Source organism: Diceros bicornis, chromosome 12, assembly GCF_020826845.1.
Source record: "Diceros bicornis minor isolate mBicDic1 chromosome 12, mDicBic1.mat.cur, whole genome shotgun sequence".
Lineage (NCBI taxonomy): Eukaryota > Metazoa > Chordata > Mammalia > Perissodactyla > Rhinocerotidae > Diceros > Diceros bicornis.
Window position 1 is genome coordinate 5082457 of NC_080751.1, and position 24855 is coordinate 5107311.

The window sequence follows — 24855 nt, forward strand, 5'->3', positions numbered from 1 at the left end:
GGCACCGTGGGCCAAGGTCTTGTTATCCTGCTCGTTGGCTCCCAGTTGGTGCCGACACTGCATCAGGTTCCCATGAGTTGGGCTCCGAGCCTTGATCTGGTCTAGAAATGGAAGCACCAGCGCCATGTGACTGAAGTGTATACCAGGCCTTTCATATGAGAAAGTGCTGGGTTCTGACTCTGCCTAGGAGCCCCCAGGTTACTGAGTGGAAGTTGCCTGGCTCTCACATGGGGGAGGAGGAGCAGGTTTGAGAGGTGGGCACTGAACCCACTGCTTTCACATCAGGGCTTGAATTACCAACAGAAAGAAAAACTTAGACACTTTATTTTAGGTTATAGGAGAAATAAAAGCCACACTTACTACCCTTAAGCCAGATTAGAAGTAACACTGTTTTGCTCACATATAAGTTATGCATCTTTTTCCCCCATCAGGAAAGATCTCTGGCCCACTTCTTTTTCAGCAGATGGTACCTTTTCACTCATTCAGCTGGCAGAGCAAAGCTGATCCCTTGGCAATCCAGTAGTCTTTGGACCGCTTGGAGGGTAAAAGGACGGTCACCACGAAGTTGGTTGAATGACCTAGTTAAGGATACAGGAAAAAAAAGGGTCATTAGTTAAAGAAGAAGCCCTTGATACAAGAGCACTGTACTAGGAGTCAAGACACCTTGGTTCCAGACCAGACTCTGCCTCTAAAGATGGTGGGCAAATAGTACAGATTTCAGTTTTATGCTCTATAAAATGAAGATGTTACAACAAATGATCCTTTAGGACCTGTCCAGCTTAGACTTTGTGTAACCTTATGAAGTATGTTTCAAGTTCTCTGCTCTTTGACTCTGGGGACATTGGACTAGTAGGATTCAGGTCTGAGCTTTTAATGGGACTCAGGATGCAGTTGGTAGGTTGGGCATCCATTCATTCGTCCATCTGTTTGTCCGTTTGTCCATCCATCCATCCATCCATCCATCCATCCATCCATCCATCCTCCATCCATCCATCTTCCATCCATCCATCCTCCATCCATCCATCCATCCATCCATCCATCCATCCATCCATCCTTTGTTGCACCCTGCAGTTAGGCACTGGGGCTCCTGAGATGACTAAGCACAATCACAGGTATTTTGTTCTCCGTTCTGGGACATCAGGATTAAGAGGTTACTTTTGTAGTTTCTTCATTGTGGGCCTGCGCGAGGGGGCCAGGACCAGGGTGAGAAGAAGGGTCCTGTCCTCAAGATGGGAGTTGCATTTATGGCACTTCATTCATAGCAAACCCCAACTGTGTGGAAGTTGAGAAGGTGGTGGTGTTTCCAGCAGAGAACGCCTGTATCTCCTCCCTCCTTACCTTTGTATGCCATTTCCTACATGGTGCCTTGGCAGGTGCTTGAGTGACATTTTATAGTACATATGCAGTGTATATATATATTTAACCATTAGTTTGATTCAGGATTCAAATAAGGTTCAGACCTTGCAACAGTGATGTCTCTCTTAAATCTCTTTCAATTGGTAGCTTCCGCCTCTGTTCCTTTTGCCACCCGCTTGTAATATATTGGTTGAAAAAACCAGGCTGTGTGTCCTGTAAAGTTTCTCAGAGTCTGTATTTTGCTGACAGCATCTTTGTGGTAATTTTAAACATGTTCCTCTATCCTTGTAAAGTGCTAGTTAGAGTTAGAGGTGTGATCACATTCAGTTTGAGATTTTTGGTAAGAATACTTCATAGGTGCTGTGTACTTCCATTAGGAAGCACCATATGTCTGATTGCTTTTCTTTTTTGGGATATTAGCAGCCATTGATTATTACTAAGAGCCATTATTTCATTAGGGTTAATAATTTTAAAATTTAGTGATGATTAAGTCTATAGAATCCATCCATCTTAATTTTTGTATGTGATATGAGATAAGGATCTAAGTTTGGTATAACCAGTTGTCCCAGCACCATTTGTGGAATAAGTTCTCTGTTCCTGACCAATTTTAAATGATGCTGCTATTATATGTCAAGTTCCTACATATGCACAGTGTGTTGCTGGGCTCTCTAGTGCATTTGATCCATTTGTTGAGTCTTGTGCCAGGGCAGCATTGTTTTAATTACTACCTTTTCTTGGTTCCTCTTGCCAGAAAGACAGAGTTCCTGTTGGAATTTTAGTCAATCATAAGACAATGACTCAATTAAAAAATGGGCAAAAGATTTGAACAGACACTTCATCAGAGAAGATATAAATAATCACAAGAAAAAGATGGTCAATGGCATTAGTTATTAGGGAAATGCAAATGAAAACCACAATGAGATACCACTATTATCCATCTATCATCTAAAATTAAAAAGATTAATCATACTAAGTGGTGGTGAGGATGTAGAGGAACTAGAACCCTCATGCACTGCTGGTGGGAATGTTAAATGGCCACTTTGGAAAACTGTTTCTTAAAAAGTTAAACATATACCTACCACTATGATCCAGTCATTCCACTCCTAGATATTTATCCACGATAAATAAAAGCATATGTCCACACAAAAACTTGTACATACCATTATTAATTTAAAAAAATACCTGTGAATACTTTTTTAGATCTGTCATGGGAGTGGGAGATCAAGGCATGTGATACGAGTGTCTATTTTAGTTTTATTCTGTATGTTACCCTTAGAGAACATACTTTAACTACAGATTTTATTAGAAATATAAATATTTATTATCAGTATCTATATTCTCCATTCAAATGAGAAAATTTTTTTAGTTCTTTCTGCCCTGCCCCCATCCCATATTTCTATCACTTGTAAATTTAGTTCCAAATTATTATTAAAATCGTTTTTATGGTCAAACTTTTAAAGATTTAATTCAGTGTGTGTGTTGTAATTAGAGAGTCAGTGGTGATTAATTCAGAGCCTTTGTATGTCCAAGACTGTCTTTATTACACCTTCTCTCTTGGATGGTAATTTGGTTGCATTTGCAGTTCTGGTTCAAAGTTGTTTTTCCTCAGTCCTTTGAAGATGTTTCTCTATTATCTTTTTATATGCACTGTGGACAGTGAGAACTGTTTGATGTCAATCTGATTGTCTTCTCTAGAATTTTAGTTTCAGCATATTAATACATTTTATCTCTTGGAGTATTTTATCTCTGGTAATATTAAGTATCACTTTGATATATCTAGGTTTCTTTTTAAAATTTGATTGTTTATTTGTTTATGTTTTTAGAAGTCATCCCTACAACTTTGTGAGATCTCTTAATCTGAGGACTCAAGTGTTTCTTCAGTTCTGGGAAATTACCAGCCATTATTTTTTCAAATATTATCACTCTTCCATTCTCTCTACTTTCTCTTTCTAGATTGCCTACTAAGTAAATGTTGGAAATTCTGGTTTTCCACAGTGTCAGTTTTTTTAATTGCATTGTGAAGTATTTTGAAGGACTTCCTCAGCTCATTCTTTTTGTTCACTCTTTAGCCGGCTGCATTCAACTTATCGTTGATAATGGCTTGCTTTCTATCTGATTTCTCTTTTCAGGGCTATATCTCAGTTTCAGGTCCATTCAGATTTCGTTTTTGCAGCATGGCATTCCATTTATTAGTTTATTCTTAAATCTCTTTTCTGTGGTGCGTCTTAATGGATTTGGTGAGAGACAGAGAGATTTTTGTGTCTACTTAGTCCATCACTTTAAAATTAGAAGTCACTGCTCAATAAACACTGTTTTCTACTCATTAGACTAACAGAAGCAAGCATTAGTTTTACAATATCAGTCCACACTCAGTATTCAAAGAAACAGAATTTACAGCATTTATAAATTTGTATGTTATAAGTGGCCTCATCTTAAGCCTAGCTAATTGGCCCGAGATCTGCCTTTGCACATTACAGCTTCATGTTTGGACTTTGACTGTAGTTTGTGTTGGGTCATTATTTGTACCAGTTGTAGAACATCCTCACCTGTGGTTGAGAGTGTTCCCGCCCGGGCCCCTGTTTTATAAAGTGGGGAGTGGTAAAGTGTTGGGCTTGGCTCATAATTTTGTTGAGGTTCAAAATGCACCACAGGCAGCATTGGATTCATTTGTCTGGGCAGTGCATCTTCTATCACCATCTCATTATTGTCCCATCGAGAAGCATCCATGAACATTCCATGAACAAGAACGCCATCCTCAGGAGAAGGCAACTGAAAGATACCCGGAAGTTTAAAGGTGAGAAGAGGAGAAGGGGATCAGCAGCTGTGGGCGATCTCTTATGTCTCACATCCTCATCAGTTAATTCTAAGAACCACTCTATAGATTGCTGTTATTTCTCACATTCTAGAGAGGAGAAGACTGAGGCTCTAAAAGGTAAAATAGGGGCCGGCCCGGTGGCATAAGCGGTTAAGTGCGCGCGCTCTGCTGCAGCGGCCCAGGGTAGCCAGTTCGGATCCCGGGGGTGCACCGACACACCGCTTGTTAAGCCATGCTGTGGCAGCGTCCCACATAAAGTGGAGGAAGATGGGCATGGGGGATGTTAGCCCAGGGCCAGTCTTCCTCAGCAAAAAAGAGGAGGATTGGTATTGGATGTTAGCTTAGGGCTGGTCTTCCTCACAAAAAAAAATAATAATAAAAAAATAAAAGGTAAAATAACTTGCTTCTTAGTTTGACACCAAATCTCACACTCCACCAAGACGTCTAATAGGGGCTATCCCTGGGAAACCCATTTATGGGCTTCAGACTATCTAATATCATGATGTTATGACCTTTTCCTTCTCATGGGAAGCAGATGGGATAAGAGGGCTGTGATTATCTTTTATATTTTGGCAAGGTCTTTCAAGGATCTGGATGGCCTCCTAGCAGACAGATTATATATCTGCAATAATGTTTGCAGAGTGACTATGGGAAGTTCCTTTTTTTTTTTTAAAGAAATTATGCTTGATTTTTAATGTTTCTGTTAAAGGAGAGAGAGAGGAGAAAGAGGGAGAGGGAGAGTGAGAGAGAGACTCTACCTTCTATGTCCTGTGATTGGATGTCACCACTGGTGTACAATTGCTGCCCGTTGTGGGCTTGTCACCCTTCCTTAAACACTGAGTGAATTTGGTCAGGTCTGGGGCCAAATACTGGATAATTGGATAATTGGAGCTTCACATCTGCGGGCAGAGGACCAACCAGTGTGGACCTAAGTATTTTATAGGGAATAAAAGGACGGTAAGCTCTTTTTGGCTGGTCTTGACTTTCTGGTGTCCTGAACTTTGTCTCTTGGGTGCTGTGGGCCTTCCTGTTTTGGGGGCTGCTATGTACGCTTGTGTGCATTTGCCTGAGTAGAGGCTGAAACCTCCCTGCTATCCACTTGCCAAGCCATATATAGGAGCCACCTGGGCATCCACCCAGAGGGAGTGACTTGTCCTGAACTGCAGAAAGGCAGCAAATGGGCTAACAGTGGCCTTGCTTGTGTGTAACAGACCTAGAGCTGTCTGAACACAGTCTCTTAACAGACATTTGCTGGGAGGACCAGGAGACGGGCCAGCTATACAATCTGAGGTCTCCACAGAGGGCAGAGATTCTAAGGCATTGTCATGGCTCAGTGCACATGACCCACGTGGATGTGGTGTGAATGGGGGTGGGGTGGAGGGACAGAGGCCCCGGGAGTCACTGTAAACTTCTGTCCTTCAGAGTCAGCCTGTGTGGCAGATACAGCATGCCAGGCACAGAGCAGGGCCAACATCCTGGAAGGCGTCAGTGAGGCCTGCCATTCCTGGGTGGAGTTCTGCCCTCCTGTAGCCTCAGTTATTCCTGACATGGGCCTGGGACACCCTCCTGACTAACAGGGCTCTCAAAATAATGAGGAGTGCATCTCTAAATTTATTTTCCTCTTACCTTTAAAAATATTTTGATGCTAAAACAAATTTCCTTAAAGACGTAAGCTTTTTTAGTGTCATTTTATCATACAGGCAATTAAGAGACATGGGGTTACGGTATTTCATAGAGTAAGCAATGATTATGGGATCAATATCATCTGTGTGTGTTTCTGCTAATCAGAACAAAGAGTAGATCAGGCAGATCTGAGTGGGGTGGATACTGACAGAATGACCCAGGAGCAATTCCTACTAATACCATGATATTTTAAGGAAAGTTTAGTAAAAGCCACTCAACCCTAACTACACTGATTGGCTAGTGTGAATCTTTTATTGGCAGGAGCAATCTGGAGCAGACCTTTGATTTCATAGCACATATAGAAAACTATATTTATAAGGCCCATGGGGTGGACAGGTGCTTTGAGGTAGAGGCTCCCCTCCCCCATCAATATCTCAGCGCATCTAAGCTGGGCAGCTCAGACGGGCAGTGGTGTTTCTCATCCCTGGCCGTATACTGGAATCACTAGGGGAACTTTAAAAAGTAATGATACCTGATGTAATTGGGGTGATTCTGATGTAATTGGGGTGTGGCCTGGGCATTGGGATTTTTTAAAAGTACTACAGGTGATTCTAACCTGCAATCAGGTTGAGAATTGCTGATATTCTAGAGCAGTGATTCTCAAACTTTAGTGGGCTAAGAACCTCCTGTAGGACTTGGTAAAGTACAGATTTCTGGGTCCCAGGCCAGAGTTTCTGATTCAGTAGGTCTGGAATGAGTCCTTGGAATTTGCATTTCTAATAAGTTCTCCGGTGATGCTGATGCTGCTGGTCTGGGGACCACATGTTGAGAACCTCTGCTCTAGGGGGAGTAAACTATGCAAGCAAAGAGTTTAAACTGCTTCCTTAGTGCATTCCTATTAGTTATGTAATATATGAAGTTAGCATATGAATTCTGCTAGGAGACAGCTGAATGAATGACACAGATAAATTCAGCCGATAATAACAGTTTTTTATTATGGGCACACCATGAGCTGGTCATGTGACATCTGCAGTTTCATTTACACTGCACCACAACTCTGAGGTGAGTGGCATCAGCCCCATTTACAGATGAGAACACTGTGGTGCAGACATGTTAGTAATTGCTCTAGCACACACAGCTGGCGAGGGGGAGAGTCAGAATTTAAATGCAGGCCTGCCTGATTCTGAAACTCTTGCTTTTAACCTCTTGCTATAGTGCCTCCACAAGGAGAAAGTTACTGTAGGTATCTGCGATATGGTGATTAATAAGAAAAATATATATTTGGTCATTCAAATGAGTAAAATATATTTGTCATATATATTGAGTCTTCCTCTGTGGTTCCTGACTCACAAAACCCTTGGAATTTCCTAAGTGTTGAGCGTGAGCAAGGTGTGTTTTGTTATGTTTGGAAGGCACCTAAAGATGGGGGCTGGTTGCCAGTGGAACCATCCATGTGACTGGAGGGTTGGAACTTTCAGTCCCACCCTCTGACCTCTGGGGAGAGGAGAGGAGCTGGAGATTGAGTTCAATCACCAATGGTCAATGATTTAATAAATCATGCCTATGTAATGAAGCCTCCAGAAAAACCCAAAAGGATGGGGTTTGGAGAGCTGTGGGTTGGTGAACACGTGGAGATTTGGGGAGAGTGGCATGCCTGGAGAGCATGGAAGCTCTATGCCCCTTTTCCCATACCTTGCCCTATGGATCTCTTCCATCTTCCTATTCCTAAGTTATATCCTTTTATAATAAACTGGCACTCTAGTAAGTAAAAAGTTTCTCTGAGTTTTGTGAGCCACTCTATCAAATTAATTGAACCCTAGGAGGGAGTTGTGGGGAACTATAACCTCTGACTTATAGTTTTGGTGTGGGGGGTGAGAGGGTGGCAGTCTTGTAGGACTGAACCCTTAACCTATGGGATCTGATGCTATCTCTGGGTAGATAGTGTCAGAATTGAGTTGAATTGTAGGACATGCAGCTGGTGTCCAAGAATTGTGTGTTGCTGTGGAAACCCCCACCCCACGTTGAAACTGGGTTTAGAACCAAATAAGTATCTAAAGAAATAAAAAAGTATTGCTTTAAAAAATACTTCTACAAATCAGACTAATTTAGGCAGTTCTTATCTAGTTATTGCTAACTGGGGAGCTTGTCTTGGCGGTGTGAGTCCCATCCTGCCCCTCTGGGAGGCAGTAGGGGAGGAGGGCAGGGGAGGTTGGCTGAGATATTGAATGACAGTGGGACAGAAGCTGTTTTGCTGTAACAATAGTCAGGGGGACAATACCTCCACGTCCATGGGCAGTTCTTGTCCAAACTGTACTGTCTTGGCTGCCTCTATAACTGCAGCTTGATCCCGATAGGTAGGAATCACGTTGTACTTGAAACTCAGCTCGTCTATAGGCAAATTGTATTTCCGAGCATGATTTTGAAGAGTTCCTGTAAATATAAAGCCAGAAAGCTGGGTCCTCCAAACAAGACTGCTACTGCTTAGACACAGCCCCCACTCATCCCAACCAGGCCGCTCTAGCATTAGAGAGCTGCTTTTCCATGGAGAAGACCCAACCATTAACACCTTATCTGAATTAGTTCACAGAGACAGGAAGCCTGTGGGGGATGTTGGGAGGGTTGGAGTCAAGGCAGATACAAATTTTGGTCTTGGCTGGAAAGAGAGGGAAGGTCAAATCTGAAGTGCACTGCTCTGCCAGTGAGGGTGTCAGAGCCCAATCTCCCCAACTTTAGAATCTTGCTCAGCTTGTCTTGTATGGGCTGTTTATTAGGGATTCAGAATGAGACAGATTAAGGGCTCGGGTAATTAGCATCTAGTAGCCCAGAGGCCCTGGCCCCCTCTGGGGCTCCCTAGCCAGAATCCCCAAGGGCCGAGGCCCGAGGGCTGCTGGAGGGCCATCGAGAGTATTTTTTAGAGGGAAGGAAGCTGCTCAGAGTTGGGGCCGGAGCAGGTGGAGAGCAGGTGGTGTCCTTGAGCAGGGGTCACATGGGGAATTGGGACACACTGTGTGTTCACAGGGGCAGCAGTGTTTGCCCTTGTGCCACCTCAGAGGGGCAGGGATTAGGTTGTGGGGGAACATCTGCTATTTCCGCCATCCTTTTCCCCAGCAAGCGAGGAAGAGCAGGGCTTTATTGGACTGCCCTATAGTCAATAGCCCCATGGTTAGGCTATTAGCAGCCATGCCATTTTCCCAGTTCCTAGAAACCCAGCATATAACAAATCATGATCTTTCCTGGGATTTTTCTAGGGAAAGCACTGGTACCTGTTAAAAATCCTTGAGGAAAGAAGAAACCAGAGATCCAGAAGGACTTAGGCTGTCCTCTTTTGAGCCACAACTAAAGGAGAAACATAACACCGTAATGTACTGTTTTTCTGAGGTAGAGTTTGTCATTTAAATCAAAGTTGTATTTTGGAGAGTCTCTCAGGAGGCAGAATCTGATCCAGTCCTGAGATAGTCACTAGCCCCATTCTTACTGCCAGCCCTGTCCCGCTTCCTCACCCACTAGCCTGACCACACACCCAGAACCTGGTTATTACAGAGAGTATAGAAGAGGGAGATGGCAGCAAGGTCACACCTGGCAGTCTGGACTCATTTCACACTGGTTCTGTACTGCACAGTGGGGTCCCATGAACTAGATCTGAAACTCCAAGGATGGCCTGGAATTAAAGTGGCGTGTGGGGATAAGGACCTAGGGCAAATTCCATTATAATCTGCATAAGACTTAAAGTGATGCCATTCTGGAAGTTTCCTTTTCTTTGGGCACACATGATCCCTCAAAGGTTGTTGATATTTCAGTTAGCTAGGGCTTCCTAAGGACCTCAAGGACCTCAAACCCCAAAGAAGTGCATTTTCTTACGTCCACGAATGACGTCCTCAGAATAAGGTCTTTGACCCACGATCCTAGTGGCTTCAGGGAAGGGTAGGCTGTGTTGGACCACAGAGAGGGAACCTGGTTGTTGAGGAAACTGTTATACACCTTTTCCATTTCTTCAGACATCACCACAAGTCCAGCAATGGCTTTGTTGAGTGTTCCTAGAGAAGTCTGAAAGAACAAACAACGGTTGGTGCCCTTCACAGATTTAATTATCAAGTGGTAATGACACTAAATTGTGGTGGTAGGTACTGCCTTGGGCTGAAAGGCCTGCTTGCTGGGTTCCATCCTCTCTGCACACTGTCTGTTAGGCCAGACCCCCCAATCTTTCATGCATTTTTATAATACGTGACCATGGAGTGTAAGACCTGAGGGTGGGGGGTAGTTCAGGCAGTTAATGGAAGAATCCAGTCAAGTGGAAAGAAGGGAAGGAGTGGAAATGTCCCCAGAAGCCTAGAGAAATAGTTTTGAGAAATGCCACTGTCCAGCTCTCTTCCAGGCCAAAGGAAGAATGGGCCTGATGGTTAGTGATTTGGGAACCATGGAGGAGGGCTGAGGACATGGGAACTACCTCATGCCACTGGCCAACTCTGCCCAGGGGGTGCCTGCAGTCCCAGGAGTTATAGCAGAAAGGGGAGATTCTTAGATTCGACCAATCTTTCAGCTGATACCAGAGAGTCTCCTTGCATTGGAGACACTTCTTAAGACATACCCCTCACCTCCACAAAAGATACAGGCAGGCAGTAGTCCTGGGAGATGCTGGGCCAGCAGCAGCCTTGGGAAGTACAGGGCCAAATTTGCCACCTGGCCAAAGGTGAAGGTGGGGCATGTAGATTGGCATGGCCCTCATGGGTTCCACTTTTGTGAAAAGTACTGCCATGTATTGGGAAAATATTATAGGAAGATGTTAGAGACCAAATTTATGTTGATTAAAAAACAAAATAAATCCCAGGACCACACACACAGTGCTAGAGATAGGCAGTATGTGGATGAAACAAGGCTAGTTATCCTTCTGCTCCTTCATAGAGTTATTTCTCTCCCCCTGTCTCTTTTCATAAGAGGCAGTGATATAAAAAAGAAGAGTTTTAATTAGATTTACCCTTAGGATCTGAGGAACCATTTACGGCAGAGTACAGCAAGGAGGCCCTCGGCCAGAGCTGAAACAGTGCTCTACTATAGACACCAGGAATGGAAAAAGGTAGCAGAAGATTTGTCTAACATGCAGGGAGAAGACTTAAGTGGGAGAGATGGAGGATCAGGCTGCTAGTGCCTTCTAGGTCTGCCTAAAGTAGACAGAGGTCGCATTGCAGCCGACTCTGCGGAGGAGGCAGCTAACAGACAGATGTGTTCAGTGGGAGAAAGCGCACCTCAAAATGTTCTCTCCTATGGCTAGAGGCCTGAATAACAGGGTGGCTTCATCTCTCCCAGGAACTGCCCTGACTCACAGTTCTGTAATGATCTGGAGGCCAGTGAGCTCACCAAGAGGGCTGCCCCCAGGCCCTGCAAGCGGCTGCCTTTCTTATTGCCACCATGGTGCTGCCCTGCTGTTCCCTGGGGGAGGTGAAGGCAAGGCTGGGACAGAGCCAGGGCAGGACTAGGCAGAGGTCAGGATGAGGAAGAGCTCTGGTGCAGGCCCAGCACGCAGTGGTGGCCACCACCCCTCCCTCAGTGGGAATGCTCTGCCGTGATTCCTGATTGCCTCACTGGCTGCCTCTCCCTGGACGCCGCCCCCTTCTACTTCCATTAGGTGAATGCTGCCATTATCAGGGGACATTATTGTTTGACCACAAGAAATGACCACAGAGAGACCTGAGAGCCACATTTGTTCACTTGCACATTCAAATATTCCTAGGATATTTAGTATGTGTCAGGCACTAGAGAAACAGACGAGTAATATACCAGCCCCCTTTTCTTCAAGAAGTTCATTTTCTATTGTCGGAGCCATACTCATGGAGGGGTAATTACAAAACAAAGTGGTAGGTACAGTGAGAGAGACAGACATCTGAAATGATGGAGCCTGAGGAGGGGCTCCTAAGTCATCTGGTGGTGGAGGGAAGGGCTGGTGTTCCAGGAAGATTTTATGGAGGAATTGACATTGGGACTTGTCTATCTTCAAGTAGGTGAAAGGTCAAGATGTGGACGAGGCAAGAGATGAGCAGCATCCATCTCCTCTTCTTCCTTTGAATAATAGTACCCCCTTAGTTTTAGCCGGGCACAGGGCAATCCACCCTGAGACTATATTTCCCAGCCACTCTTGCAGCTCGAGTGTGGCCATGTGACTAAGTTTTGGCTAATGGGATACAAGAAGAAATGATGTATGCAACTTCTGGATCACATTTTTATGAGGCAGCTGCTTTCCCTCGGCCGTCTGCTTTCCTCATCCCACTGACTGGCAAAAAGGGCCAACTGGAGCAGCCACCTTAGACCCAGAGCTGGAAGCTACCTGTTAAGGCTAGAAGAGCCACCCCTGCAGCTGGGACCCCTGGATGAGCTCACAAAGCAAGATTAACTACCTGCCCTAGGCAGGGCCTCCTCTGGCTGTTAGCTGAGAGAGAAGTGAATTTCTATCTTGTTTTGGCCGCTGTCTTTGGGGGTCTTTATCACAGAAGCTTAATCTGTACCCTGATTCATTCTCTATAGAAGGCGATAAGCCCTGACCTGGCTACCTGGCCTGCTGACACTGATGTATATCTGACCAGATGCCTTAGTCCCGCGGTGAGGACTTCATATAGTCAGCTGACCCAGTGTCCCCCTAACACACAAACATAGGTATTGCCAGCTAACCAGCAACATTCAGAGACTTTGTTTTCCTAACAGGGGACAGACAGTCTTTGGCTTTGAAAGATTGACCCCAGCTGTCCTCTCCAGTCTTACTACTGAGCCTGGACTCTGTGCCAGGTATTTGGTTCTTGCTTGGCAGTAACAGTAAAAGTCTTCCTGTTAATGCTCAATATTTGGTCTCTAATAGGTTTTGTGTTTCCCTTATCAAAGTTAGGCATGGAGAAACAAGGAAGGCCTTTAGCCATCATTATAACTCAAGGCCATCCAGAGAGAAAGCATTCCTGAGCATGAGGCAAAGGACCAAATAGTTGTTCTCAAATTTTAGTTGCATTGAAATCATCTGGTGGAGTTTATTTAAAATTCATATTTCCAGGCTCTACCTCAAGGAATTCTAACTCATTAGATCTGGAGTGGGATCAGGGAATCTACATTTTGAACATGCAGCATAGCGAATTCTCATGCAGGTGTTCTGTGGCCCACGTTCCGAGAAACTCTGGTTTTCATAGTCTTCATAAAGACTACGTTATTGGATGCAAACTAGACATTGGGAACAAGCACTGAATCTCTCTTAATTGAGTGCTTAGGTGCCTGATCAAATTTCTAGAGAGTCGATGGTAATTATAAGAGTGTAAGTTAGGATAATGAGGAGACTGAAGATGTCACGTATTGACTAAGCCATTAGTAGAGAAAGGGAACACAGCCTTGTTAGAGGAGGGTAAACTCAGTTTCAGACAAGTTGGGGTTGAAGAGTTGTCAGCATATCTAAATGGAAATGTTGAAGTGATGGGAATGGAAAATTCGTATTATCAGACAGTTCTCCACAAAGCTTTGATATCCCATAGCAATGACCGCAGTGAGTGCTCATACATGTATTAACTTCAGCAGGCTGTTAAACCGGTCCACCTCTTGTCCGAGAACGGTGGTCAAGGAGTTAAGGCGTCCTTGAGGATCCTTGACGAAAAGGCTCTCAGAAGCACCCTCCATTTCTAGTTTTTCTGAAACACACACAGCTGATTCCTCAGATCAATTATCATTGATTTCTGTCTTCATACATTGCTATTGTAATGCACTTATCCTAACCTCTCTTAAAGCCAACTTCTCTTGTGCCTGGGCCTAGGCTGAATGGGAGTCAGGCCATGCAGACTTCAGTGGCAAATGCTAGCAGGACAAGCAGCTACCCAGTAGATTGGGGACATCCCTGAAACCAGAGGTGCCAGGGGCCCTGAGTCTTCTCTTCTGCCATGCAGGTATGTAAGCCTCACTTTTCCCTGCACACCTGCTTTGCATCTAGAGGAGGAGGGGTTGGGGGTGGGTGACTGAGAGAGGACAGAGACTTAGCATTTATTCCAAGTTACTGAGCATTATTCAAAGGGCCTGCCTGAATTATTAAACAGGCCCATGGTTCAATCTGGATCAGAAATTTTGCTCTTCTTTTTTCCTACAATCCAGCAAATGGAGGCTCATATAATCTACAAAAAGTGAAGGAACTGCATTTTCCTTGCATATCTGAGTAAAGCATAGCAAACAAATGGCTTTGAAATACAGATACCAAACTCCTTCTTAACCACTCACATTTCGGCTGCTGTAGAAGAATCACACAGCAGTGCGGGTTAGTCCAACCTCTTGCCCGTCCGCAGTGCTACGGTTCCCTGTCCCTGCTCTTCCCCTTCTCTCATTCCCCTCAGGGCCATTCCAGACCCTCAGTTCTCTTGTTGAGCTAATTGCGTCTCTGCCCCCTCAGTCTCAGCAGATGGCATCGCTTATCATTTCACAGTACAAGTACAAGCTGAATGAAGCTTGGAGAGAAACACCTCCCAGATGTCAACGGGACTCTAAGTAACAAGTACACTGTCTCTCCAGCCACCCAGCCATCTCATCCCTTTCCCACCTACCCCTCCATCTTATTTTTTATTAAAAATTGCTTCCTAAAAGAACTCATTTGCTTCAACATCAACGGAACATTCTACTCAAGTAGACATTCTTTTGAGGGCCTGTTTTAAGAGGGAGGTAACTGGCTTCTGAGATCCCACAGGCCCCTTTCTTCTGGGGGCCTTAAGAGTCTTGGCAAGACTCAGTCTGTGATACTGTGATAAAAATAAGAAATATATATTTTGGTCTTTGTCCCTGGCTCCTGGCAGAGCTCCTAAAACCACTGTAACTTCCTAAGTGATAAGAGTGAAAGGAGCATCATTTTTTATAATATTTGGTTTTTCACCCAGGCTCCTGAAATAGCTCCTGAGCAATAAAGGTGAAAGGCTCGTCTTTTATTATTCAAAATAAGCCCCTTCTGATCACACTTGAGTTTATGTTAATGAGGTGACTTTTGGAAAGCTCCTAAGGATGGGGGCTAGTTGTCAGGGGAACCAACCATGTGATTAGAGAGTTGGAACTTTTAGCTAGACCCTCCGACCTCCTGGGCTGGGAGAGGGGCTGGGGGTTGAGTTAATCATTAGTGGCCAATGATTTAATCAATCATAGGCTTATGTAATGAAGTCTCCATAAAACCCCTAAAGGAAGGGGTTGGGAGAGAGTCTGGGTTGGTAAACACATCCACGTGCCGGGAGGGTGGTGCACCCTGACTCCATGGACCAGAAGCCCCTGCACTCGGGACCCTTCTGGACCTTGCCCTATGTTCCTCTTCATCTGGCTGTTGATCTTTATCCTTTAAAATAAACTGGTAAATATACATAACTGTTTCTCTGAGTTCTGTGAGCTGTTCTAGCAAATTACTGAACGCGAGAAGGGGGTTGTGGGAACCCTTGATTTAGAGCCGGTCTTCAGACGTGCAGGTCACAACCTGAGACTTGTGATTGGCATCTGAGGTGGGGGGCAGTCTTGTGGGACTGAGCCCTTAATCTGTGGGGTCTGTGCTAACTCCAGATAGATAGTGTCAGAATTGAATTGTAGAACACCCAGTTGGTGTCAAGAGTGTTGGAGAATTGCTTAATATGAGGGAACACTCCACATATTTGGTGTCAGAAGTGTTGTGAGTAGGGAGAGAAACGGTTTACTTTTACAATAGACTAAGAAATCTAAATCTAAGTCACTCTAAGAAAAGTGTGAAAGTAGATCTCTGTGATCATTCAGGAAGATTCCCTAACGCTCCAGAAAACAAAGTGAAATTTAGCCATTTCTCTTAAACGGACAGAAAAAGAAATGAAGTGGATTCTAAGCAGACTAATAGCACATTTAATAACAATTAAAATGTTCTCTGTGTTGTTCAATATGGCAGTACTTGAAATGTGGCTAGTGCAATTGAGAAATGAATTTTAAATTTTATTTAATTTAAATTTAAGTAGTCACATGTGGCTAGTGGCTACTGTCTTGTACACCTCAGGTCTAGACACAATAGGAAGCTCAGGAAAAAGTCTGGTTCACGTTACACTGGGCTGGAAACCAGCTTGCCCTAATGCTCCTGGCAGTTGAGATGTCGAGGTGCTGTAGCTTCTAGGCTGTAAATGGAGAGCTCCACATCAGAAGAGCTCTCTACGTAAAGAAAAGTCTACGTAATAAGCAAATTTGGACACTTGCTTATCACTCAACTCTCTGAGTTTATTCCTAAAAGTCTCATTATATACAGATGCCAGGAATTATTTATTACCTGGAACTCTGGTCCGGACAGAAGCAACAAGTTCTTGTACAATTTCATCATTGCTTTTTCCCTCTCCCCCAGCAGATGACCTTGGCTGAATCTCCAGTATGGTGTTGATTAAAGTGTTGGTCTCTTTGTACTATAATGGTGGGAAGAGACACAACAGTGAAGACTCAAAGTCTCAGAAAATAATTTGCAGCACATATAGTTTACTTACAGAAATAATGCCAGTTGTCAAAAACAAGGAAATTTTATTTTTTATGTTAAAGACAGAGTTGGTAAAATGCGCTCATTGGAAATGCACAGTACACAGTTGTCAGTGTTATACTTAAAAATTTTTGGTTGAACAAGAATATGAATGTACTTAATGCCAATCAACTGTACACTTAAAAATGATTAAAATGGTAAATTTTGTTATATATATTTTACCACAATAAAATATGGTCAAAATTTTTTTAGCTAATCATTTAAAAGGCAGTTATAAAAATGCAGAAAAAATAATGAGAATGCAGTTTTAAAACATACTTTTATTTAAATAACATTTTTCTTAATTAGAAAAATATTATGGCTTATTATAGAAAATTTAGAAAACACAGAAAAGTATAAAGAAAAAATATTCATGATCAGAGATATAATTATAACTTTAGTTTACCTCCACTTGGACGTTTTCTGTATATATGTGCATATAATTTAAAAAATTTTGGGGCCGGCCAGGTGGCGTAAGCGGTTAAGTGCGTGCGCTCCTCCGCGGCGGCCTGGGGTTTGTTGGTTTGGATCCTGGGCGTGCACTGACGCACTGCTTGGCAAGCCATGCTGTGGCGGCGTCCCATATAAAGTGGAGGAAGATGGGCATGGATGTTAGCCCAGGGCCAGTCTTCCTCAGCAAAAAAGAGGAGGATTGGCAGATGTTAGCTCAGGGCCGATCTTCCTCACAAAAAAAAAAAAATTGAGTCCATACAATTTATGTAATATTCATTCTTTTTCAATTTCATGAACATTTTCTCATATCACTGAAAAATCTTCATGAATCATGTTTTAAGTGATTGTATGATACTTGGTGATATGAATGCACCATAATTAATATAGTTGTTTATCTACTGTTTTGAACATTTCTAGTTTTTAGATTTTATAGAAGTCTGTGAATAGAATATCTGTATATGAATTTCAGTCACTATCTTTGAAATTCTTTAAATGATATATTATCAAAGGAATATTTTAAAACTGAGTATTACTACACTGATTTCTAAAAACATTGTATCAATTTACATTCCCAACAATAGTATATCAGAGGACCTATCTTTCTGTGTCTTTGTAAGAATTAATATCATTGCTTAAAAAATCTTTTCAAATTTAATAGGTGAAAAATAGTTTCTCATTGTTTTCCGCTTTCAGGATTAGCAGAGTTAAACGCTAAAACTGTGTTCTTTGGCCATCTGTATTACATCTTTATAAGTTATTCATGTATTTTACACATTTTGATTTTTGTATTTTTTATTACTGATGTATGGGAGACGATCCTATAATAAGGATAATTAATTTTTTTTTCCATTTTTTGTGGTAAAATACACATAATGTAAAATTTGCCATCTTAACTATTTTTAAGTATATAGTTCAGTGGTATTAAATACACCAATAATGTTGTGCAACCATCACCACCATCCATCTCCATAATCCATAACTCTTTCCATCTTGTAAAACTGAAACTCTATACCCGTTAAACAATATCTCATTTACCCTCTCCCCAGCCCCTGGCAACCACCATTCTACTTTCTGTCTTTATGATTTTGACTACTCTACCTCATACAAGAGGAATTATACAGTATTTTTCTTTACATGGCTGGCTTATTTCACTTAGCAGCATATCCTCAAGGTTTACCTATGTTGTAGCATATTGCAGAATTTCCTTCCTTTTTAGGGCTGGATAATATTCCATTGTATGTATACACATTTTTTCCTTATCCATTTATCCACTGATGGACACTTGGGTTGCTTCTATGTTTTAGCTATTGTGAATGATGCTGCTATGAACATGGGTGCACAAATACCTGTTCTTGTCCCTGCTTTCAGTTCTTTTGGGTCTATACCCAGAAGTGGGATTGCTGGATCATATGGTAATTCTATTTTTAATTTTTTGAGGAATCGACATACTGTTTTGCACAGGGGCTGTACCATTCATTTTACATTCCCACCAACAGTGCACAAGGGTGCCAATTTCTCCATATCCTTGCCAACATTTGTTGTTTTCTATTATTTTGATAGTAGCCATCTTAATGGGTCTGATGTGGTATCTCACTGTAGTTTTGATTTGTATTTCCCTAATGATTAGTGATGTTGAGCATCTTTTCATGTGCTTATTGGCCATTTGTATATCTTCTTTGCAGAAACGTCTATTTAAGTCCTTTGCCCATTTTTGAACCGGGTTGTGTTTTTGTTGTTGAATTTTAGGAGTTCTCTATATATTCTGGGTATTAATCCCTTATCAGGTATATGATTTGCAAATATTTTCTCCCATTCTGTAGGTTGCCTTTTTTCTCTGTTGATAGTGTCTTTTGATGCACAAATTTTTTAAATTTTCATGAAGTCCAATTTGTCTATTTTTTCTTTTGTCGCCTCTGCCTTTCATGTCATTTCCAAGAAATCATTGCCAAATCCAATATTGTAAAGCTTTTGTCCTGTTTTCTTCTGAGTTTTATTGTTTTGCTCCTACATTTACGTCTTTGATTCATTTTGAGTTAATTTTTGTATATGGTGTCAGGTAAGGGTTTAACCTCATTCTTTTGCATATGGATATACAGTTTTCCCAGCATCATTTGTTGAAAAGACTGTCCTTTCCCCATTGAATGGTCTTGGCACCCTTGTCAAAAATTATTTGACCATATGTGTGAGAGTTTATTTCTGGACTCTTTATTCTATTCCATTGTTCTATATGTCTGTCTTTATGCCAGTACCACATGGTTTTGATTACTATAGTTTCACTGATGTCTAACTTTATCCCATTATGGTTGGAGAAGATACTTTGTATGATATCTTTTTAAACCTATTGATACTTAATTTGTGGTCTAACATGTGATCTATCCTAGAAAATGTCCCATATGTGGATAGTTAACTTTTTCTGTTTTTTTTTTTTATTTTGGTTTCAGATGTTTTGCTTTGTCATTTAATTTTCTATGATGTTTTTGATACAGTCACATCTATTGGCTCTTTCTAATGTGATTTATTTTTTGATTGCCTTTTATGCTTAGAAATCCCTTTTCCAAGGTCAGTTAAATATTCTCAATTTTTCTAGATTTTTCTTCTATTCAGAAACATGGTATCTTTCTCATGTATATTTGTTGTAACCTCTTAGAGGTTTCCTTTATATAGCTCTCACACAGGTCTTGTGAGGGTAATTCTTTTGGTGTTTCATGTTTATATGCCCATGTGCAACTATGTATCCAGAATGGGTGATAGGATGTTTCACAGTATTGTTTAAGGCCTTCCAAATCCATCTCTCTCCAATCTCTCCCAGTCACAACACTCATCATCCACTTACCTGTGAGAGGAGCTCAGAACCTGGGATTTTAGATCTTGATTGTTAAAATTATATATTGCATGATAGACATTCTTTCCAGCATTACAATGGACATATTCATTATGTCCTAAACACATATATGAAATTATTTACTTAATGCTATAGTTAAATAGTTTGGTTTCCTTGCTCAGTGCCAGTCACTTAATATTATGACTTTTCCATTTTAGTTCTTGACTTCTTGGTTGGATGGAAGAGTCTTGAAACATTTAGTGCAGCCACCTGCTATTACTTCCTATGATAATAACTGAGTTAGAGACTTCTAGTGAGCACCCATTCCCAGTTCTCCTCTCCTTTAGGGCACAGCAAAGATTACAGTTTCCTGCACCCTTGCAGGTAGGTGGGTCACATGACTATTCTGGCCAATGAAATGTGAGCTGAAGTGATGGTGGACTGTGTAGACGGAGGCAGTGGAAAAGCCTATTCATAATTCTCTAGTCTCTCTTTTCCCATGTGGCAGTGAATGAAGGGGCAATGAATGAAGGGGCCGTTATTTCTAGTTAGCATAGCTACAATGTAATAGTGATTCTGCTAGAGTAAGCTCCTGAGTAATTGTCTGGAGCAGGCCCCTCTGTCAACCTGCCAACATAATTGTTGAATTGAGCCATTGGGATTTGAGTAATTTTCTTACTGCAACATAACTGAGCTCATTCTGACTAATATAGTAGCCCATCCACACCTTTTTTGCGGGAGGCTGAGCGTGGGGTGGGCTAGATGCTACTGTGACCTTTTTCTTATTATTGTAGCTCCAACCTTGTGCCAGAATACGTCCAGGCATAGCTTCACTTTTTTTTTTTTTTCTTTTCAACACAGCAAAAAATTATTGCTTCTGTTTCTTATTGTTTTGTTGACTCTCTTTGCACTATCTTCCAGATCTATTATCATCTCTCATCATTTTCTATTTTTGGACATTTTAATCTCCGTTCTGGAAAGCACATTAAGTTTATTCCCTACACCACATGTGTGATAATCTATATACCAGTTCTGGTCTTTAAGCCTCCAAAGTAGTTTTTAATTCTGCTATGGTATTTTTAGTTTCTTTGAAATATTTCATTCTCACACATCTCACAGCATCCTTTGTATATATGTGTCAGCCTGTTCTCAAATTCTGGCTTTTTCTTCTATACAGGCTGGGTCTGATGACAGGTGTGTTTCTGCAGCAGTTTATTTGCAGAGGGTGAGTCTGCATCTTCTGGATGGTGTTTTCTATCCTTTATCCTTCAGTATGTTGGGTTTTTTTCTTATTTACTCAGCCTCTGTTAGTTTTTTCTTTCCATTTATTCAGCCTCTACTGAGAAAACAGATAATAGATCTCTGTTTGACCATAGACAGTCTATGCAAATGGCCCTTCACTTATGCTCATTGTTTTCTTAGGAGGCAAATTTCTTCCTTGTATCTGCAACTGATGTGCACAGGTCAAGGTCCAATTTTCTTTACTAGTTTCTAGTAAGCATCTCTGGAAGTATAGTTTGCTGGGCTGAGGAAGGAATCATTTATATCTTTTGTGTAAAGACTCTGTTGATGGTAAGAAGCAGAATTATTTAACCTAAGCCAGTTAAAGCAAAGAAAATGTTGGCTATATGTTGCCTCATATAGCTGGAAAGAAGAGAACACAACTCACGTGGTTCTCAGGCATGAATGGATCTAATGCTCTGTCTCCTGTACACGCTTGGTTATTTCTCTCATTCTTTCCTATGGCAGATGAGCTTCTTCCATGTGGTGCGGGGAAGGGGTGGGGGTATCAGGGATAAGGCCACAGACAGCTGCAGTATCCTAGCCAGTAATTCCAGAGGAAAGAGAAAACCCTTCCCCAATTCCAGCATCTACGTATACTATCTCAGGAAAGGACTCTCATTTACCTAGTATGGGCCATGTGCCTACTCCTTGGACTAATTTAAGTGGCTAGGTAATGGAGTGCTGCGTTTCGCTAGGCTTGAGTCACATGCCCACCTCTGTGAAGGTAAGGGGGTGGTTGCAAGTCTTACCAGAATTTCATGGAATGAGGAAGGGGCAGTTGTTCCAAAGGGAAGAGGTGGGAGTAGGGCATATATTATACCAGAAACATGGAGGAAGGAAGGCTGGACAGAAAAATATACCACAGGGCTCACTACATGCCTGCTGTCTCATTCTCAGTCATTCTGAACCAACGGAAAACACAAAAATGACACTCCCAGGTACACACTGCTGAGAGTGTTACCTTTCTCACAGGATGCAGCAGGTCTTAGCAGGTCCACACTCCCCTTTCCCTTCTCTCACCCTCCTCTCGCCCGCACACCCCACCCACCTCAAAGCAAACAGTCAGATATGAGTGAATATTAATACTAGGTTTGATTACCTCTTTTTCCTCCTGAGAGTAGAATAATGAAAAACAAGATACATTATTCTAACTCCTTGCTGAATAGGAAGGCAATTTTAATGGCAGAGAACACTACATGAGGTGTCAGAGCATTGACCTCTTGGCTCTTTTTCTGAAAGTTCCACTGTTGTTTGGCATGGATTCCTTGATATCTAGGCAGACCTTACCCTCTAACACTTGTAGGAGCAAAATTTAAGTTGAAAAGGAAGATGATTCCCTTCAGCCTCATGAGGCCAACCTAGTCCCCAATCTTTAGAGTATTCCAGGGCCTCCAGGGACATATCTAATTTCATGGTTTGGTTCACTCACAGATGCTTGACCATGGCAAATGATGAAACTGGAAGGATATGAATTGCCAGGTCATGGGGAGCCTCGGTGCCATGCTGAGGAGCTTGGACTACCCTGGGGTAATGGTGCGGCATCAGAAGGTCTTAGAGGAGTAAAACGGTCCAGTTTGCTCTTTGGACCTACTGCTGTGGTCTGGTACCGCGACCTTGATGAACTATGCATTTAAAGAACAGTGTTTTAATTCACCTGCCTTGGATATTTGTCACTGTACTTTTATAACCTAATCATCTGTGAATCCATAAACCTTTGTGTAATATGATACATATATGCCAGCGTGGAGGGAGAAGGGCAAAAGAGAAAGAACTGTCTGTATTATCATCCAAATCCCCATGTTATGGTGGACTAGCATGGAGATTATGGACTAGGCAGAAGGCCGGGAGGTGGAGGGGGGTGGCCAGTGACAGGAAAATGCCCAGTAATCCTAAGATTCTGTGAAGGATCCAGACGGAACAGGCTAAATTGGAACCAAATGCTGAAGTTGAGGTGAAACATCCATTTTATTTATTTAAAAATATTATAACTTACAGAGCTAGTGAGGTGATTATTGATGCTTAAAATTTATATACACAACATGAATATGTATTTAAAGTAGAAAGGCCACATACCTGGAAAACTAGATTGGCATTTTCATGCATTCCAAATATTTCTGGGTCATCTATCAAAGGCAGATTTTCAATGTAGTCCTTAAACTCTTGTAGGCTGTCAGCCAAGGGTGCAAAATAGATGCCTATTATTGAAAACACAGAAAGCATGTATATGTCAGACTAGTTTTGTGCCGCCAATTTTGGTACTTCTCTGCCTGGTTCAGATGGTGGCTACAATGAGTGCCTCCCCTAGAAAAGAGACTGTTCTTCCCAAGCCTCCTTGCTTTCATTGCTGTGTCTAGCTTCTTTACCTTGAGGCCTTGAGTATCTGATTAGTGTCCTAACTTTTCAGGGTGTCTCCTCCAGAACATCTCATGATTCTGAGAATCCAGGGATGTGCTGCTGAAAGGTGTGCCAAATTTACACAACTTTGAAAACACATTTAGACAGAATGCAACCAACTTTAAAACAGAAATAATTCAAAGTTGTTACTCTGCAATATATCTCTTTGTCCTCTTACTACCAAACCAGCTTTGCAGGTCGAGCATGGGGACAGGGTGGGCGTGGGGACTGGGTTGTGAGGAACGGACACAGGGAGCTCCTGGATGGGAAACCGAGAGATGCTGTCAACGACTTCTTCGAAAAGGTCTTTTCTGTAATATTGAAAAGTCATTCACCTGATTCAGAATATTTATAATCCTCTGCTAATGTTTCCGGAGAAAAAAATCTTTTCAAGACAGTACGAAGGCATCTTTGATCCCAAGTGTCTGTAACTCTACCACCATATGTAATTTCACCTGAAAAGGAGTTTGCATTTTAAAACATATTATTGTTTGTTTTTTTATTGATATGCATACCCAAATTCTAGTAGGTTTATTTATATACACATTTATTTGGTACTGAAAGTGGAAAGAAATAGCACATCAGAGTTTCCTTCCACTACCCCCCAAAATGAGAATACAAGTCAATATTTAAAAAGTAGGAAAAAAACTAGTATACCTACCCTAATTACTTTGCTTTTCTCAAACAACTGAAACTAAAGCCACTGAGCTTTATTTACATTTCTTTCTTCTGTCTGTGTTTTTGCTTCAAAATAATGATTTTGGGTCTTCTCCCATCATTGACCACAATATTCCAAAACATACCCACTTTCCATGAAACACAGCTTCTTTTTGAGGCCAGTGAGTAAAACGGAACCAAAACATTTACAATTAGGCTTCCAAACTCTATACTACCCGATAAATTGTTGCTATTAAGCTAAGGAAAGAGATCCAAGGTGAAAGAGACAACTTGCCTCACAGAAATTATGTTATGGGGAATTAAAAAATATTGGTATCCCATCTCTCTTTCCACAGAGAAGCTACTTTCAGCATGCTCCACTGTCATCCCCAAATTACAAGTAGGAATGATATGTATTCTTCATTGGAATGATATCTATTGCTGATATAATTCCTTGGAAATATCCCAGATCCATTGCCACAATTCATTATTCACTACTGTAGTGTTCCTGGAAGGATTTTACCTATGATACTGACACTGTCAACTTCTGAATCCTTTAACTGTTCATCCATTTTCATCTCCATTTCTTCCATTATGTCCAGAAAAAATTTTTTTCATTTTATTTCAAGCTGAGATGGTTGGTTGAGAGAAGGTTATTTCAGTCTTTGGAGTCTCAATAATTTATTTCTTCTAAGATAGCAATGTCCTTCCCTGCACCTCCTATAGGGACACCTGTCTTCCCTCTGGTCAGTCTTGTTGGATCAGCCACTCAGGGAGAGGGGAGAGGAAGTAGGTACCAGGCTGATGGTCAAGTAGCTGAATCTCTATATTAGCAATTCTAAGAGGGAAGGAAGAGATGCTGTTCTACTTCCTTGGGAATATTATTCAGTCACCCTCTAGGAGGTCTTCGAATGCAAAGCTGGGTTAAATCATTGTGGTAGGTCCATTGAGCCTAGATCT

The 24855-nt window shown here is 41.9% G+C and overlaps 1 protein-coding gene across 1 annotated transcript in view; it reads right to left on the minus strand.

Annotated features, from left to right (window-relative positions):
• Nucleotides 1–299: 299 nt before the first annotated feature.
• Nucleotides 300–24855, minus strand: part of DNAH6 (dynein axonemal heavy chain 6) — a 261696-nt gene continuing 237140 nt past the window's right edge. Inside the window, exons 69-77 of the mRNA XM_058550814.1 lie at nucleotides 23574–23693; nucleotides 22918–23039; nucleotides 16050–16179; nucleotides 13316–13443; nucleotides 9653–9838; nucleotides 9058–9130; nucleotides 8073–8224; nucleotides 3903–4125; nucleotides 300–578 (exon numbers count right to left, since the gene is read on the minus strand). Coding sequence (XP_058406797.1) covers nucleotides 475–578; nucleotides 3903–4125; nucleotides 8073–8224; nucleotides 9058–9130; nucleotides 9653–9838; nucleotides 13316–13443; nucleotides 16050–16179; nucleotides 22918–23039; nucleotides 23574–23693 — 1238 coding nt within the window. The 3' untranslated portion in view covers nucleotides 300–474. The remainder of the gene's footprint in view (nucleotides 579–3902; nucleotides 4126–8072; nucleotides 8225–9057; nucleotides 9131–9652; nucleotides 9839–13315; nucleotides 13444–16049; nucleotides 16180–22917; nucleotides 23040–23573; nucleotides 23694–24855) is intronic.